Source organism: Papio anubis, chromosome 11 (assembly GCF_008728515.1).
Source record: "Papio anubis isolate 15944 chromosome 11, Panubis1.0, whole genome shotgun sequence".
In the NCBI taxonomy this organism is placed as follows: Eukaryota; Metazoa; Chordata; class Mammalia; order Primates; family Cercopithecidae; genus Papio; species Papio anubis.
The window spans coordinates 6,412,475-6,428,659 of NC_044986.1; the positions used below are offsets into that span (position 1 = coordinate 6,412,475).

At 49.3% G+C, this 16,185-nt stretch overlaps 1 protein-coding gene across 4 annotated transcripts in view; it reads right to left on the bottom strand.

The window, feature by feature from the left end:
• DOCK1 (dedicator of cytokinesis 1) overlaps positions 1 to 16,185 on the bottom strand; it is a 542,700-nt gene that overhangs the window by 517,491 nt on the left and 9,024 nt on the right. For 2 of the 4 annotated variants that reach the window (XM_017944436.3, XM_017944435.3), the window contains exon 1: positions 1,130 to 2,784. The exons of the other annotated variants lie outside the window; for them this stretch is intronic. In XM_017944436.3, coding sequence (XP_017799925.1) covers positions 1,130 to 1,298 — 169 coding nt within the window. In that variant the 5' untranslated portion in view covers positions 1,299 to 2,784. Of the gene's footprint in view, positions 1 to 1,129; positions 2,785 to 16,185 lie in introns of those variants that run through there. 4 annotated transcript variants of the gene reach the window in all.

Sequence of the window (16,185 nt, forward strand, 5' to 3'; positions counted from 1 at the left end):
TCGCCTCTCCGAACCTCACAGTTGCGGCGTTCAAATGTTCCTCCAGACAGCCTGGAATGGTGCTAATTTTACTTTTCTAGAAATCCCATCAGCCTGTTGACTGGGTTGAGTCAAAAGCAATCTCCAGGTCTTCCCGAGAGGTCAGGTTTTTTGTTTGTTCTGTTTTTTGGAGACAAGGGTCTTGCTATTTTGCTCAGGCTGGGCTTGAACTCATAATCGTCCTGCCTCAGCCTTCGGCATAGCTGAGACAAGGTACATGCCAACACACCCCGCCCCAGCATGGCTTTGAAGGCCCTTCTCTGCTATTTTGCAGTCATCAGCTGATCCAAGTCCCTAATTTTAAACTTCACATTTAGCCTGGAGGAGGTTCCTTCAGAGCTAGGCCTGTGGGCTCAGATAATCAAACGCTCTGAATACTGATTCTGGCGTGCAGCTTTGACTGTCATCAACCTTCCAGAATCCACATATCCAACACGTGGGATCTCCGGAGTCATCAGCATCTCCATCAATATTCTACGAACTGTCTCAGCGGCCCACTTTTATTCCTGTTAACAAAAGACTTCACGCCTTTTTACTACCTGACAATTCTTTGTTACCTTTCTAAGTAACCGCTGGAAGGGGAGACTGAGTGTGTGCTGGCTGGGCTAATAATAATGCCAGGTACTCTGCACCAGGCACAAGATTAAGCACTTTCCAGTGACTCTGCGTCCTTCCAAAGCCCAGGGAGGACTGGGGCCGCGCGTATCCTCAGTCGATAGATGAAGACACATTGGTTCCTGGAAGTGACAGGAAGGCCGTACTCCAGAGCCTGACTGCATAAACCCTGTGCCGCACCACCTCCCGCTTCAGACTGGCTTCCCTGAAATACACGGGAAAGTGGAGCTGGAAAACTCCTAGAAAGTCGACCGCCCATTCAACAGATGAGGCCCCTGACTCCAACCCAGTGGGGGATTCTCTCTTTGGTTTCTATCCATGCCTCTCCAAGTCTGAGCTCATGAGAGGCTTCCAGTAAAAACACACTGTTGCGTTCACTGTGCTCAGCTCAGCTCGGGCTCCTGAACCTGCACTTCTGGGCCTCGCTTCCCCCGGCGCCACCAGACCAGGTCCTACCCACTGCTCCAAGACAGACCTCCACACAGACAAGGATCAGCCATGCATCCTGGTGTCTTCGCCCCTCCAAACCTCACAGCCACACAGCGTGCAAACGCTCCCCCAGGACAGCCTGGAACGGTGTTCATTTTAATTTTCAAGAAAGTGAAAGTATCCCGTCCGGGCTTCTCTCTCTGGCTTCCATCCATGTCTCTCCAAGTCTGAGCTCATGAGAGGCTTTTGCAGTGAAAACACACTGTTGACTCTCCCACCCACCATCCTCTGGGATTATACTGCCCAGATCTTATTTCCGAGATGCTCCATCCCTCCTGGGTCAGAGACCTGGCTCGGTGGGCGTGCAGCAACTAGCCCAGGAGAATTCCCAACTCCAAAATAAACTGGCTTCCTGTGGCCCCCGTCCTCGACGCAGGGAATCTGACGCTGGCACTGCCCATGGGCAGGGGAGATGGGCCCTTGCAGGATGTGATGACGAGACAGGGAGTCGGTCCTCTATCAGCTCCCCTTTCATGTCCTCAGGTCAAGCATCTCAAAAACTGTCAGAAGCCACCTGATATCCAAATAGCCAAAAACCCAGTAGGGGGTACTCACCTATAGAAAACCAGGGTCTGGGCCCTGAGTCCTTGCGCTGATGCCCACACTTCTCTGCCACGGCTAATGCAATCGGGGCAGCACAGGCAGCTTTGTCTCTACATATCTTAGATGCCAACCTTGGCAAAACCTTGCCTTGGCCCGGACTCCTGCGCGCGAGGCCAGTGACCCCAGGCCAGGCCTTGCCCATGCAAGGCCTTGAACCACAGAATCAGAATCTCCAGTCTCCCAAGGCTGGAGAGGGCCAGCCCTGGAAATGCAGGAGGAGGCGCTGCACCCCCTCTAAGGAGACCGAACAGCAAAGCGGCCAAGAGGACCACCAGCGCCCATGCCACCCACCCAGGGAAGGGCACCTGTTCCCCACCCCGACGGTCACAGGGAAGGCTCAGGGAGGTAAGGGGGTGAAGCACGCAGTGCACGCCTGGGCCAGGGAAGTCCAGTAAGGCTTTGCTGCTGTGTCCAAGGATCATGCAACTAAATGAAACACGAAAGCGCCACATGACCCTGCAATTCCACTCCCAGGTCCAAGAGAACCGAGCCCCTGCTCGAACACACACGTAGACATGAATGCTCCCAGCAGCGCCAGTCACAAGAACCAAAAGGTGGAAAGAGCCCACATGTCCATCACAAGTGGAACACACAAACAAATCGTGTTCTACTCATACAGCAGAAGGCTATTCCACCACAGAAAGGAACGAAGCAGCGATCCATGCTACAGTGTGGATGCACATGCTAAATGGACGAATGCAGACACAAGGGCCACACACTGTGGGATCTGCATTTTTATGAACTGTCCAGGACAGATAAATCCAGAGACACAAAACACAGTTTGGTGGCGGCCAGGAGCTGGAGGAAGAGAGAAAAAAAAAAGAAGGAACTGCTAAATGGGTATATGGCTTTCCTTTGGAGTGACAGAAATGTTTCGGACTACACAGTGGCAGTGGCTGCACAACACTGTGACCTTCTAAATGCCACAGAATTGTTCTTGGTAATGGTTGGCTACATGTTATGTGACTCTCACCTCAATTATTTTGTTTTTAAATCATGCAACTGATTCATGAACTTACAACTGTGCCATGAACTGCACTCCCGCCTGCTTCCCCTGCCCCTCCCCCCAATGGTCCCTCCATCCTGAGGTTCTCAGGACAAAAGTCCTACCTGTTAAGCTGGCCTGAGCACTCCTGGCCCTGACCCACCTCTCTCCCATGCATCTGAAGCTGAAGCCCAGGTAGCGCCTCCCTCAGGCTCCTTCCAGTCTGCCACTCTCCCTCTGCTTCCCTCCACGTCCTCAGCGTCCTCCAAGGCTCACCAGGAGCCTCCTTGGTGAAGCTTCCCAGAGACTCCACCAGGCATACTGAGCCCCAGGCCCCTTCTCTGGTCAACAGCAAACACTTGGCAGCTCCATCCTCCCAACTGTCACCCTGTGGTCCATTTCTCTACTAGATTAGGGAGCAAAGTCCAATAAATGATAACATCTCCTGGGTGTCAACACTGAATCCTCATGGAAACACCAAGGGGTAGCAATTGCTTTTCTCCCCAGTTTACAGGTTGAGTACACCAAAGCATAGAGGGTGAGGTAAATTCCAAAACTTACAACTAGCAAAGGGTTCATCCCCAGATCAGTCCGACTGCAAACCATCTCTTAACCGTCTGGGATTCCAGGTTAATGGAATGTAGCCCACGAGAGGACCTGATACTGGACTGCAGAATCAATTCCAATGCAAAAAAGCTTCCATGGAATTTCACCTGTACATGATGGATCTAAACACAGCTGGAAGCTCTGGCTCCGCCCTACAGTCTTTCTGGACAGAGAGGCCCTCGTCAAATGAGACATGTGAAAATGCTCAAGAGATTAAAGGCCCCCCACCAAGCCTCTGAAAGTGACCTGATTAAACGCTTAACTGTAATACCACTCTAGACCCAATAGATCAACCCTTCTGGGTCAGGGCAACAGTAGCTGTGGGGTGATTGTGCAAAATAATGCTTAGAAATAGAGGAGAAGAGGAAAGGAAGTCCGTTTCTCTTTAGTTTCTGGTAAATTGGGTGGTAAATTGCCCTAGAGGCTCCTGGACACTCCTTGGCTTGTGGTCATGTAACGCCCACTTCTGCCTCCAGCCTGAATGGCTGAGTTCTCATGTGTCCCTCCTCTTCTTCTTCTTAACAAGGACATCACACATATTGGATTAGAGGCCCACCCTAATCCAGTATGACCATGCCTTAAGCTGGAGGCTTAAGAATACTGGGGAAGTTTACAAGTCAGACTGCAGGGTCCACTGGGGCCCTTGGGGGCAGGGCCTGAGAGGCATGGACACCAGCTGAGGACACAGCTCTCAGGACACAGCTGAGTTCTCATGTGTCCCTCCTCTTCTTAAACAAGGACACCAGGCATACTGGATTAAAGGCCCACCCTAATCTAGTATGACCACATCTTAAGCTGGAGGCTTAAGAATACTGGGCAAATTTACGAACTGCAGGTTCCACTGAAGTCCCTGGGGGCAGGGCCTGGGACACATGGACACCAGCCGGGGACACAGCTCTCAGCAGTTCATCCGGCTGAACCCTGGCCCATGGCAAGAGCCCAGGGAGATGGGTTCCATGTGCTCCTGCTGTTCCTCCAGGCCCTCATTCGACCTGGGAGGCTCCAAGTCCTTTCTCTCACTCACGGCTTATTCTCATTCTGCTGAACGCCTTCACTCTGCATGTTCTATTTTTTCAGCTTCTCCAACAAGCCACACGAGGCTTGGACATGCTGTTCCCACTGCTGAGAACACCTAGCCCCTCTTCCCCTGAGTATCTTCAGTATGTCCATCAGATTCTAGAAACAATACACCCCTCGCTGGCGTTCGCAGACCAAGTGGCACCTGGGTAGGTGGCCCTCACCTGCACAGCAGGTGTCTTCCCTGAGAGCACTCATCTCTCCGCCAAGCATGGTAACTGCCTGGCCCCAAGTCTTTCCTGCTAGGCAGCCACAGCAACCTGAGGGCAGACGCCAAGCTGATGTTGTTCTTCACTGAGTGCTTAACGCCTAGGAAGGGTGTCACCACGTGGGCAGCTCTGGCTGGATGTCCACTAAATGAACACGTGAAAGAAAGAAGACAGGCCAGGTGCGGTGGTTCACACCTGTAGTCCCAGCACTTTAGGAGGTTGAGGTGGGCAGATCACCTGAGGTCAGGAGTTTGAGACCAGCATGACCAACACGATGAAACCCCGTCTCTACTAAAAATACAAAAATTAGCCAGGTGTGGTGGCGGGCGCCTGTTATCCCAGCTACTTGGGAGGCTGAGGCAGGAGAATCCCTTGAACCCGGGAGGCGGAAGCTGCAGTGAGTTGAGATGGCACCACTGCACTCCAGCCTGAGTGAAAGAATGAGACCCCGTCTCAAAAAAAAAAAAGAACGAAGACCGTAACTCACGGACATCCTCTTTGGAAAGAAAGGAAGAGATCATCAGCTCGTCCTCTAACTCCAAAGTTCACTGCGCCGGGGGGATCCGGAAAGCACATTTCAGTACCTAGTCCCTCTGGAGGGAAGACAGTTAATTCTCTCCTGTTCGCCTCCAGTTCTGGTCAACAACATTCACATCAAATCCAAAGAAAAAGCAGATCAGGGACCGAAATCTGCTAACATGGTCACACATCCTGCACGGTAGTCACCACCGCACTCTCCAGGCAGTTTTCCTCTAAAAAGATGATGCAAAATACACCAGGGCACAATTGTTCTGAGCCTTCTTTCCTCATTGCCTGGAGATAAGACAAGATGTGGGGTGCGAACGGTCTGGGGTGGGCACTAAAAGCCCACAAGTCTCTCCTTCTCAATCGTCCACCCCCAGAAATACCTTTTCCCCTGTGCCTCAACTGCATTTCTACCTCTGTGTCAGTTTCCCGGGGCTGCCACACAAAGTACCAAAGATACTTATTCTCTCACCGTTTCAGAGGCCAGATGTTAGAAATGAAGGTGCCTGCAGGGCCATGGGCCCTCCAAACCCTCCGCGGGAGATTTCTTCCTTGCCTCTTCCAGTTCCAGGGAGCCCTGGCGGTTCCTGGACATTCCTTGGCTCGTGGCCGTGTAATGCCCACTTCTGCCTCCATCCTTACTTGGCTGAGTTCTCATGAGTCCCTCCTCTTCTTAACAAGGACAGCAGGCATATTGGATTAAACGCTCACCCTAATCCGGTGTGATCACATCTTAACGAATTACATCTGCGATGATCCCATTTCCAAGTACGGTCACACTCTGAGGCACTAAGGGCTAGGACTTCAGCCTGTCTTTTCAGGGGACTCAACCCGTAACCTCCTCTGGCACAGAATGTTTATTAAATGATACAGTCATAAAATTGCAAGCATAAGTAGTTGTGTTTTCCCTTAAGTTGATATGTAAACATATGAAATTACTTACGGGAAAATGTTTTTCAAAGCTTTTTTTTTTCTTTTGTCTACTTTTCCTGGAAATCTCAATTCACACTGATGTTTGTACCTACTTTTGAGCTGAGAACAAACATCAAGTCATATATGTGGAAATCTGATGACTCTTAACAGCTCTCTGATATTAAAAAAAAAAAAAAAACAGAATACAACACACTTAGGCGGCTCTGTCACCTGGGACAATTTTCAGGCTTCCCTGGTGCCCCTGGTGGTGCTCCCATGTACCACCAGTTGGTTACCAGGTGTCTGGCATGATGCTGAACATTTTACCCCATCACGTCGCTCTTTTCTCCAGTCATAGGAAGCAGGTACTATTTATCCCCACCCTACAGATGTGCAAACTGAGGCTCAGAGCGGTTTACTAACTGGGCCAAAGTCAAACAGGAATTAAGGAGTTTGCATCCAGCTAGGCACCTCCCCCATGGGTTCAGTTTATGGAGCTCAGGGCCGAAGATTCTCAGTGTTACCAGCTCAGCCCATCCCACTCCAACCCCACCCAACACACACAGCAGGCACACCCCACATCACGCCCTACTGTGACGTAAGTCCATCCTGGAGATTCTCCAGCTACCGCCTGGAGTTGTAGACTTATTTCTGCAGATGCACCTATGCGCGCACGTATACACACACACACACACACACACACACACACACACACACACACACTCCGCAATGTGAAACCCTGTCTCTACTAAAAATACAAAAATTAGCTGGGCGTGGTGGCGTGCACCTGTAATCCCAGCTACTTAGGAGGCTGAGGCAGGAGAATTGCTTGAACCCGGGAGGCAGAGTTTGCAATGCGCCGAGATGGTGCCGCTGCCCTCCAGCCCGGCAACAGAGCAAGAGTCCGTCTCAAAAAACAACAACACAAAAAAATGTTCACATGAGTACCCTGAGTGGTAAGAGGAGGCATCAAGAGATCTGACGGATAAAATGCAGAAGCAGGCCTGGCTACTGCCAGGATTTCACCCAGCTCTAACTACGTGTGTACGTGTGTGTGTGCATAAATAAAAGTGTTTTACAAAGTAAGTCTATGGTATGTTAGGCTTATTGCCCAGAAATGTGGGCTGTATGAAACAGGAAATACTAATAAAAACTGAAAACAAGACTCAACACCACCGTTCAGTTTCTCCAGGCTACTGATGCTTTCCTAACCATAAGATGAATCATGACTAGATCAGTGATAGAGGCAGGAAGCCCAGTGAGAATTTTCTAAACCAGTTTTTAAAAACGTGGGCTGACACATTTAAAAAGAATCTACAAAGGTGTTGCACATATGTGCAGGTAAGCAGTAGACTTTGGCAGGTAATACCAAGTTTTTACAATGAAGTACTAATGCTATAGTATGTATGCCACGATTATTAAAACTTTGTCCTTCAGAAACACTTTCATCCAGTCCTTCATTTCCAGAGACTTAGATCCTTCACTCTGAAGGCTCTTTCCACGTTAATCCCACCTTTAAGTGCCTGTCTATAAATCACAGAGATCAAAGAGGGAAACTGTGCAAACAAATGTTCTAGAGCCCTTGACCACACCTGGCCCCCGCGGCAACTACTAGTCAGACGAAGACTGCAAAATGGAGATTTTATTTTCTGTTCTTCTGGAGGCAACATGGTGGAAAAAGCAAGAATCCTAAAGAATTGGATTTCTGTTAAATTGCTTTTTAACCTTGTCCTCAACTCTCCCCACCCTGCCATTTCAAGGGCCGTTTGCCTTTTTTAAGGCTCCGGACAGGGCTCCCCAGAGACGGTCCCCGCTCAGTTTCAGCACTCACAGCCTCCATTTCCTCAACTAGAAATCAAGGAGGGTGGGGTACCCTTCAACTCTAAAAGTCCATGGTTCTCCTATTTCTCTGCCTGCTTCTCTCGACACGTGGTATCTACCTCTGTTCAGGCTGCAATATCAAAATATCATAAACCAGGCAGCTCACAAACAACGGAAATTCATTTCCCACAGTTCTAGAGGTTGGGAAATTCCAGGACTGAGGGGCAGGTGGATTTGGTGTCTGGCCAGGGCCTGCTTCCTGGCTCATAGAAGGCACCTTCTCACTGTGTCCTCACAGGGTGGAAGGAACAAGCTCTCCGGGGCCTCTTTTAGAAGGACACTCAGTCCTCATGACCTAATCACCTCCCAAAGGCTCCACATCCTAATCCCATCACCTCGTGATTAGGTTTCTGTGTATGAAGTGGGGAGGGGGAGGGTATGGACCATCACTCGTGGAGATGCTGAGAATGGCAGTCCTTTCTCAATGGTAGATTGCATGGAGAATACCTAGGTTTGTTGTTGTTGTTGTTTTGAAACAGAGTCTTGCTCTGTCACCCAGGCTGAAGTGCAGTGGTGCCATCTCAGTTCACTGCAACTTCCACCTCCCGGGTTCAAGTGATTCTCCTGCCTCAGCCTCCCGAGTACCTGGGATTGCAGGCACCTGCCACCACACCCCGCTAATTTTTGTATTTTTAGTAGTTATGGGGTTTCACCATGTTGGCAAGGCTGGTCTCGAACTCCTGACCTCACGTGATCCACCTGCCATGGCCTCCCAAAGTGGTGCGATTACAGGCGTGGGCCACCACACCCAGCCATGCCTAAGTTTTTCTACATCCTTTTAACTTTAATATAGTTTGCAACATTTTAATAACTAGCATACAATATTATTACAAAAATAATGGTCATTATTCTAAAACTAAAAGGTTCTAAGACTCTAGACCAGGGGTCTGCAAACTACAGTCTACAGGCCAAATCTGGCCCACAGCTTAGCTTTATACCGTCCATAAGCGAAGAATGGTTCTCATCTTTTATTCTATTCTATTTTATTTTTTTAGATGGAGTTTCCTTCTTGTTGCCAAGGCTGGAGTGCAATGGCACAATCTCAGCTCAACGCAACCTCTGCCTCCCAGGCTGAAACGATTCTCCTGCCTCAGCCTCCCGAGTAGCTGGGATTACAGGCATGTGCTGCCACATCCGGCTAATTTTGTATTTTTAGTAGAGATGGGGTTTCTCCATATTAGTCAGGCTGTCCACCCGCCTCAGCCTCCCAAAGTGCTGGAATTACAGGCGTGAGCCACCGCACCTGGTCCTCATCTTGTTTTTAAAGGAGGTAAAACTAATATAACAGAAAATTAACCATTTTAAAGTATACAGTTTAGTAGTGTTTAATATTTAGTACATTCCTAATGCTGTGCAACCACCACTTCTGTCTAGTTCTAAAATATTTTCATCACTGCAAAAGGAAACTCCAAAGCCACTGATACCATTTAGATGTCGGTCCCCTCCAAATATCTTGTGGAAATGTGATCCCCAGTGTTGAAGGTGGGCCTGGTGGGAGGGGTTTGGATCACGCACATCCCTCCTGAATGGCTTGGCACCATCCTCCTGGTGAGGAGCAAGTTCTTGCTCAGTGAGTTCATGAGACACCTGGTTGTTTAACAGTGTGGCAGCTCCTCCCCTCTCTTGCTCCTGCTCTTGTCCTGTGATGCCCTGGCTCTCCCTTCCCCCTTCTGCCATGATTGAAAATTTCCGGATGCCTCCCCAGAAGCAGATGCCAGCACCATGATTCCTGTACAGCCTACAGAAACATGAGCCAATTATAACTTTTTTTTTTTTTTTGGATGCAGGGTCTTACTCTGTCACCCAGGCTGAAAAGCAGTGATGCAATCTCACTCTTCTGCTCAGCCTGGAGTGCAATGGCGCAATCTCAGCTCACTGCAACCTCCGCCTCCCAGATTCAAGTGATTCTGCCTCAGCCTCCCGAGTAGCTGGTATTACAGGTGCGAACCACCACGCCCAACTAATCTTTTTTGTATTGTTAGTAGTGACTGGGTTTCACCATGTTGCCCACACTGGTCTCAAACTCCTAACCTGAGGTGATCTGCCTGCCTCGGCCTCCCAATGTGCTGGGATTACAGGTATGAGCCACCATGCCCAGCCTGAACCTTTTGTAAAGGTAAGAGAAGCAGTGGGAGTGGAGAAGGCACAATAACATCAGTAACTGGTTGTGATCAGCTAGTTGCAAACACCACTGCGCTCGGACCAGCCTATGTGAACTGTTTCTCCTTCTGGGTGCGCACCTAAAAGAAGAATCACCGGGTCAGAGGATAGTTCTGGGTTTAATTTTTTAACATAGTATCCTCCATTTTGCCTCTTGGCCTGCAAAATCTAAAGTACTTATTTTCTAGACCTCTGCAGAAAAAGTCTGCCAATCTGTGCTCTAAAAAGAATTTTTTATTCCTTTTAGCTGTTTAATGCTTTATAATTACAAAGTACTTTAGCATATATATTATATATTTTGATTTCATTGGCTTTTCATCACTGCATTTGGGAGCAGAAAAGACTGGTGGCAGGACCCTCATTTTACAGATGATCAAGACCCGAAGGCTCTGGGGAGCCCCACTGGGGTCCCACAATGACTAGGAGCTGGAAGTGGGACTCAAGCACAATCTCCCTTAAAAACCCACTTTTCCTTCTGTTCTTCCACCAGCTAATCCAGTCACTGCAGACAAACATATCAACACGGGGACTAGGAAAGTGTTTTACTGGAACATTTTATTAAGAAGGAACTTTAAAAGTGGCCTTGTAGCAATGTCAATGGGGGAAATTCTAGAACTTATTAAAATACCAGTGATATCCCCAAATCATCTGACGAGCATAGAGAGTCGTGTAACTGACTTGCCCAACCCACCGACACTGCCACATATTTATCCAGCACGGACAAGGCACCCATCTTAGCTCAGGAAGCCAATCGGGATGGGGCCCTCAATGGGTGCTTCCCACAGCCATGGGGGCTGCTGACCCCATCACCCACTGCATTCCTGAGCTGAGCCGACTCTGCCTCAGTCCTGGAAGTGGCGCCCCCTCCAAGACATAATCCCCACCAACAGAAAACTTGTGGTTCTCCCGGCAGCTCACGACATTTTGCTAAGATGAAATCTCTCCCTTTACCTTCATTCAATGTTCGACAAGGTGTGCCAGGGACCACAGCAGGTGCTAGGAAGAGGGAAAGCAACAGGATTCAGCCCTCACCCTCAAGGGCTCTCCGTCTAGCAGGGGACATGGAGACACCACCTGCCCCCAGGGGACTGGAGGGGAAGCATGTCACAGAACTGCAGAAAGCAACACGGGATGAGGCGGGGGTCATCCAGCCTGGGTTGGGATAAGAAAGCTTTTGTCCCTCAGAGCAACAGGGGCTGATGGCCACAGAGCCTGAGTATGGAAATAGCACAGACCATCATCGGGGTCACTTAAGTCTCAGGCCTCCTGCAAACACCCCACCTCCCCTTCCCTTTGGCCTCACTGGGCTGATCCTCAAAGCAACAACCCCCAAGAATAATGTGAAGAAATTTGGCCACTTGGCCATGGTGCCTGGAGGAACAAGACCATTCCTGCCTTTGAAAAATGGGCAGGAAAACACTTATGATGGTAGGAGGATGTGAAAATAAATCTTGTGAAGTTAATAGAAGCACAGCAATTTGAAGGAAAAATAATCACATTTCCCTCCTGCTAAATCGGTATTTGCCCCTAGTAAAGTCAATTATGTTAAAGAAAATAAGTTATTATTTTCGAAAAATAAAAAAGAGGTTGATAAGTGCCTTTATTCCAGCAAATAAAACTCCAAGAAGCAAATGCTTGAGCTGCTGCGTTTAGGAAGGTCTCTAAGCGGCCTGCATGGGATTTCTTAAAGGAGATGTTGGGATGAGCCACACAATTCCCGTTAATCTGCACATCACTCCTGGGATCAGACCTCAAGAGAAACTCATGTTTGTCTCTCAGAAGGGGAAAGAAACACTGCCAGCTCCTAATGATCTTCAGACAGCCAAGAAACTAGGCCGAAGGGCCCCCACACTCCCTCTTAGCTTTCTCCTCCTCCAAATCCTCCGTGCCCACCTGTCCGAATCCTCCGTGCCCACCTGTCCGAATCCTCCGTGCCCACCTGTCCGAATCCTCCGTGCCCACCTGTCTGAATCCTCCATGCCCATCTGTCCGAATCCTTTGTGCCCACCTGCACACTCTGCCAGAACCAAGTCGTTGGGGTTTCTAGCTTTTCTTCCCAAATATACAGAAGTGACTTTGCTGACTTTGCTGCTAATAACACAGTATCATTAGTAACAGTAAACAGCTGTTGAGTGTTTACCGTGAGTTAGGCCATCCCGCCCCACTTAACCCCGGGACAGTTGGCAATGTCTGAGACATCCTGGCAATGTCAATGGGGGAAATTCTAGAACTTACTAAAATACCAGTCATATCCCCAAATCATGTGAAGAACATGCAGAGCTGGAGGGGGACCTGCTAAGTGTCCAGCAAGGTACAGGACAGCTCCCCAGGGTGAAAAATTATCCTGCCCGGAATGTCAATAGTGCCGGCGCTGAGAAACTGTACTGACATGAAACAGCTCATCCAACTCTCCAGCAACTCTGTGCAATAAAAAGTACTGTCGTCACCTTGGACAAGCACACCAGCCGGGCACAGGGGGCTACAGTCACGCACCAGCAGGCAGCAGCAGCGACATGCAAGCCCGAGCATCAGCGGAGCCCCCGCTGCATGCTGGCAATCAATCCCAGGCATCAGTGGAGTCCCACTGCACGCTCGCAATCCCGGGCAGCCTCCCCTGGAAGTCCCTTCTTTGTGTTGATGCCACTTAATATTCACAGGGACCAGGCAATGAGCCTCAGGCAGGTCACTTTGCGGGCAGCACAAGCTCTCAATAGGCAGAGCTGAGTCCCTCTCGTCCAGATGAGGGCTACCTACTGCAGGTCCAAGCTCCTAACAACTACGCCTGGCTGACAAGAACTCATACCCAAAGTTCCATCACCCCAGAATCTGCTCTAGAGGGTTCTGGCTAAGGAACTAAAGGAGGAAAACTCACAGCTCTCTGCGCTCTGGGGGAGACAGGCCTCTAATGTCCTTAACCCTGACTTCTTAAACCTGGCCCCAGGTGCACACAGTCCTCGCATCTCCTCACTACTCTCCTCCTCCTCCTTCCCACTTCCACCTAGGACTCCCAGGCCCTAAGGACTCAAGACCATTCTCACTGGGCCCTCAGTTCTCGCACAAGCCTGTCCCCACAGCCTGGGATGGAACAAAGGGATGTCTCTTCCAGAAGGGGTCCGGAGGCCAATGTGATGAGGCCAGCAGTGCCCGGGACCTGACCCAGATCAGCCACAGACCCTGTCAAGCTGAGGCAGGGGAGCGGGAATTGCAGACTGTAACCTGGGACCAGCCAGGCACCCAGCTGGACAGGAGTGGATCTGGGAATGAGGCCAGGAAGGCCACGAAGGGCATTTTAAAGGGCTTCCGGGCTGGCCGCAGGCACCCACAGTCTGAGGACATCTGATCAGAGAACCAGAATGAATGACAGGCCCTGAGAAGACAAAACCTGAATGTGTTGGTTTAGCTGTGAAAAAATACAACATCGACAGTTCATTACCCACAAGCCCAAAATACCCACAAAGTTCCCAAACCCAAAGAGATGTTTGTAATTCATTTAATAGCAAAAGTCTAGCCTGAGCGGAGAGGAGCTAATGACAGATGGCTTCCCTCGTGTTGTGAATGTTCACACGCTCGTGGCAGCGGAATCAATGTGCTCAACGCCAGGGTGTTGCCCAGAGCTGCTCGGGGGTGTCCAGCACGGGAGCCACAAGCACAGCTCCCACCTGTCTCTCCGCACTGTGACAAACTGGAATTCTGAAACACCACTGGCCTCAAGAGTTTCAGATATGGAAGAGTTGGCTGTATCAGACTATAAACCCCATGAGGGCAGCTGCGGATACCAATGTCTAAGAACAGAGCTGACAAGCAAACAGGAAGGAAGGAAGAAAGAAGGGAAGGAAGGAAAGGACAGGGAGAAGGAAGGAGGGAGGGAGGAAATAAAAGAGGAAAGGAAGGAGGAAAGAAGGAAGGAGGGGAGGAAGAAAGGACAGAAGGAATGAGGGAAGAAGGGGAGAAGGGCGGGAAGAAATGAGTTATTTCGAGGCAGAGTCTTCCTTAACTTTTCTGTGGCTTAGGACAGAGGTTCCTAACCGAGGCTGAAACATACAGGGTTCATCACCATTCGTCTCTATACATAGGTTACACAGCAGCCCAGGCTAGCTGCTTATGCAACATGTTCATCTACTCACAACATAATCAATTACTAGAAAATCTGTCTACTAGTAAGTAAAATAAAAATTATAAAACGTTAAGGAAAGTGAAACTCAAAATGCCACACTGTCCTTTTCCAATTTAAAACAATCACCAGAAACCATATATTTTCTCTATAAGAAGTTAATATTGACTGTATAACAGTTTAACATGAATAGCCCAACACTGCGTAGTACTTTCTCTTCTCAAAGCTCTTCCACACACACTATCCTGCTGTCTCCCCTGGGCAGAGCTGAGATGCACAGATGTGCTAAGATATGCCCTAACTCCAGGTAAGGGGCCCGGGGTTCAGGGAGGGCAGAGGAGGCAGCAGTAAGTGCTGTACCCAGGAATACCAGACCCCATTATTAAGGCTGCCAATCCAGTGCTCTAAACTCCACACCACAGTGTCCCAACGCCTAACTTTTAAGTCACTGTTGCTCTCCTTGATTTAACTTTATAGCCTTTTTCATTGCATACATACTCAGACAAGTGTTATTTCAGAATATAAAGATTCCATTCTATAAAGACAAAAAACACTTAAAAACAAAGACACAGTTCTCATTAGCAAGCTTTAGTACACAGCCCTCTGAGGCCAAAAGAATTTTAAATAGCACAGCAAAGGGGCCTGGGGTTTGCATGTGTTTTTGGATGGTGGGAATAGGAACAGCCAGATAGATACGAAAAGGACAATTGAGGCCAGGCACGGTGGCTCACGCCTGTAATCCCAGCACTTTGGGAGGCCAAGGTGGGCGGATCACGAGGTCAGGAGATCGAGACCATCCTGGCTAACACGGTGAAACCCCGTCTCTACTAAAAGTACAAAAAAATTACCGGATGTGGTGGTACGCGCCTGTAATCCCAGATACTTGGGAGGCTGAGGCAGCAGAATTGCTTGAACCCAGGGGGCGGAGGTTGCAGTGAGCCAAGATTGTGCCACTGCACTCCAGCCTGGGCAACAGAGCAAGACCCCGTCCCCCACAAAAAAGAAAGAAACACACTGAGAAAGCAGCACTGCTCTTGGGCTTGGTACACCCTGAAGAATATCCTGAAATCTATAGGACATAAGTAGCAAAATACACCCCAAGGAAAAAGGCGGCATCTGTCCTTGGCATCACTTCCATCTTTATAGGGACGTGAACATCTGTTCTGCCAACTGACTTTCAGGGTGAAAGTCCTGAGGATATACAACCTCTGTGCTCAACGCCAATGAAGCTGAAGAGTCCAGACTAACACTCCTCCTGGTAATGGAAAATAAGCATTAGTAGGAACACGTGGAGGAGACCACCGAATCCACATTCCCCTCTTCCTGCGAGGTACACAGTCAGGTTACACTTCCCACCCCACTTGCCGCAGGTCTGACCAGAGACTCAGGTCAAGGTGAGAAAATGTGAGCAGAAGGGATGGGTACCACCTACAGCCCGGGCCAGAAAGAAAATCTATGCACAGTCCTCATCTCTTCCTTTCCCCATCTACAGATTGAATGGCAAAGGGCCCAGGAGCCTCGTGGAGGGCAGACTGGCAGGGTCGAAGGAGGCAGAGTCTCTGAATGGCTGGGTAGAGCAGAGCCCCTGCTCACCCTCCCCACTGCCTGCTATGACACAAATGAAAAACAAACTTGTATTGTATGAAGCCAGTAAAATGTTGGGGCTGTTTGTTACAGCAACTAACCCTTAGTCAGAAAGGAAATCACGACTGTTACATACATATACCTAAGTTTACCTAGTGCAATCAATTAAGTTAAATCACTCCCCTGGGTGTGGTGGCTCATATCTCCAATCCCTGCACTTTGGTCAAGTGTTTGAGATCAGGGCAACATAAAAAGACCCTTTCCCAACCTCTTTTAAAAAGTTTTGTTTAATTAGCCAGACCTGTAGTCCCAGCTACTCAGAAGGCCAGGGTGGGAGGATCACTTGAGCCTGGAAGTTCAAGGTTGCAGGGAGCTATGATCACATCACT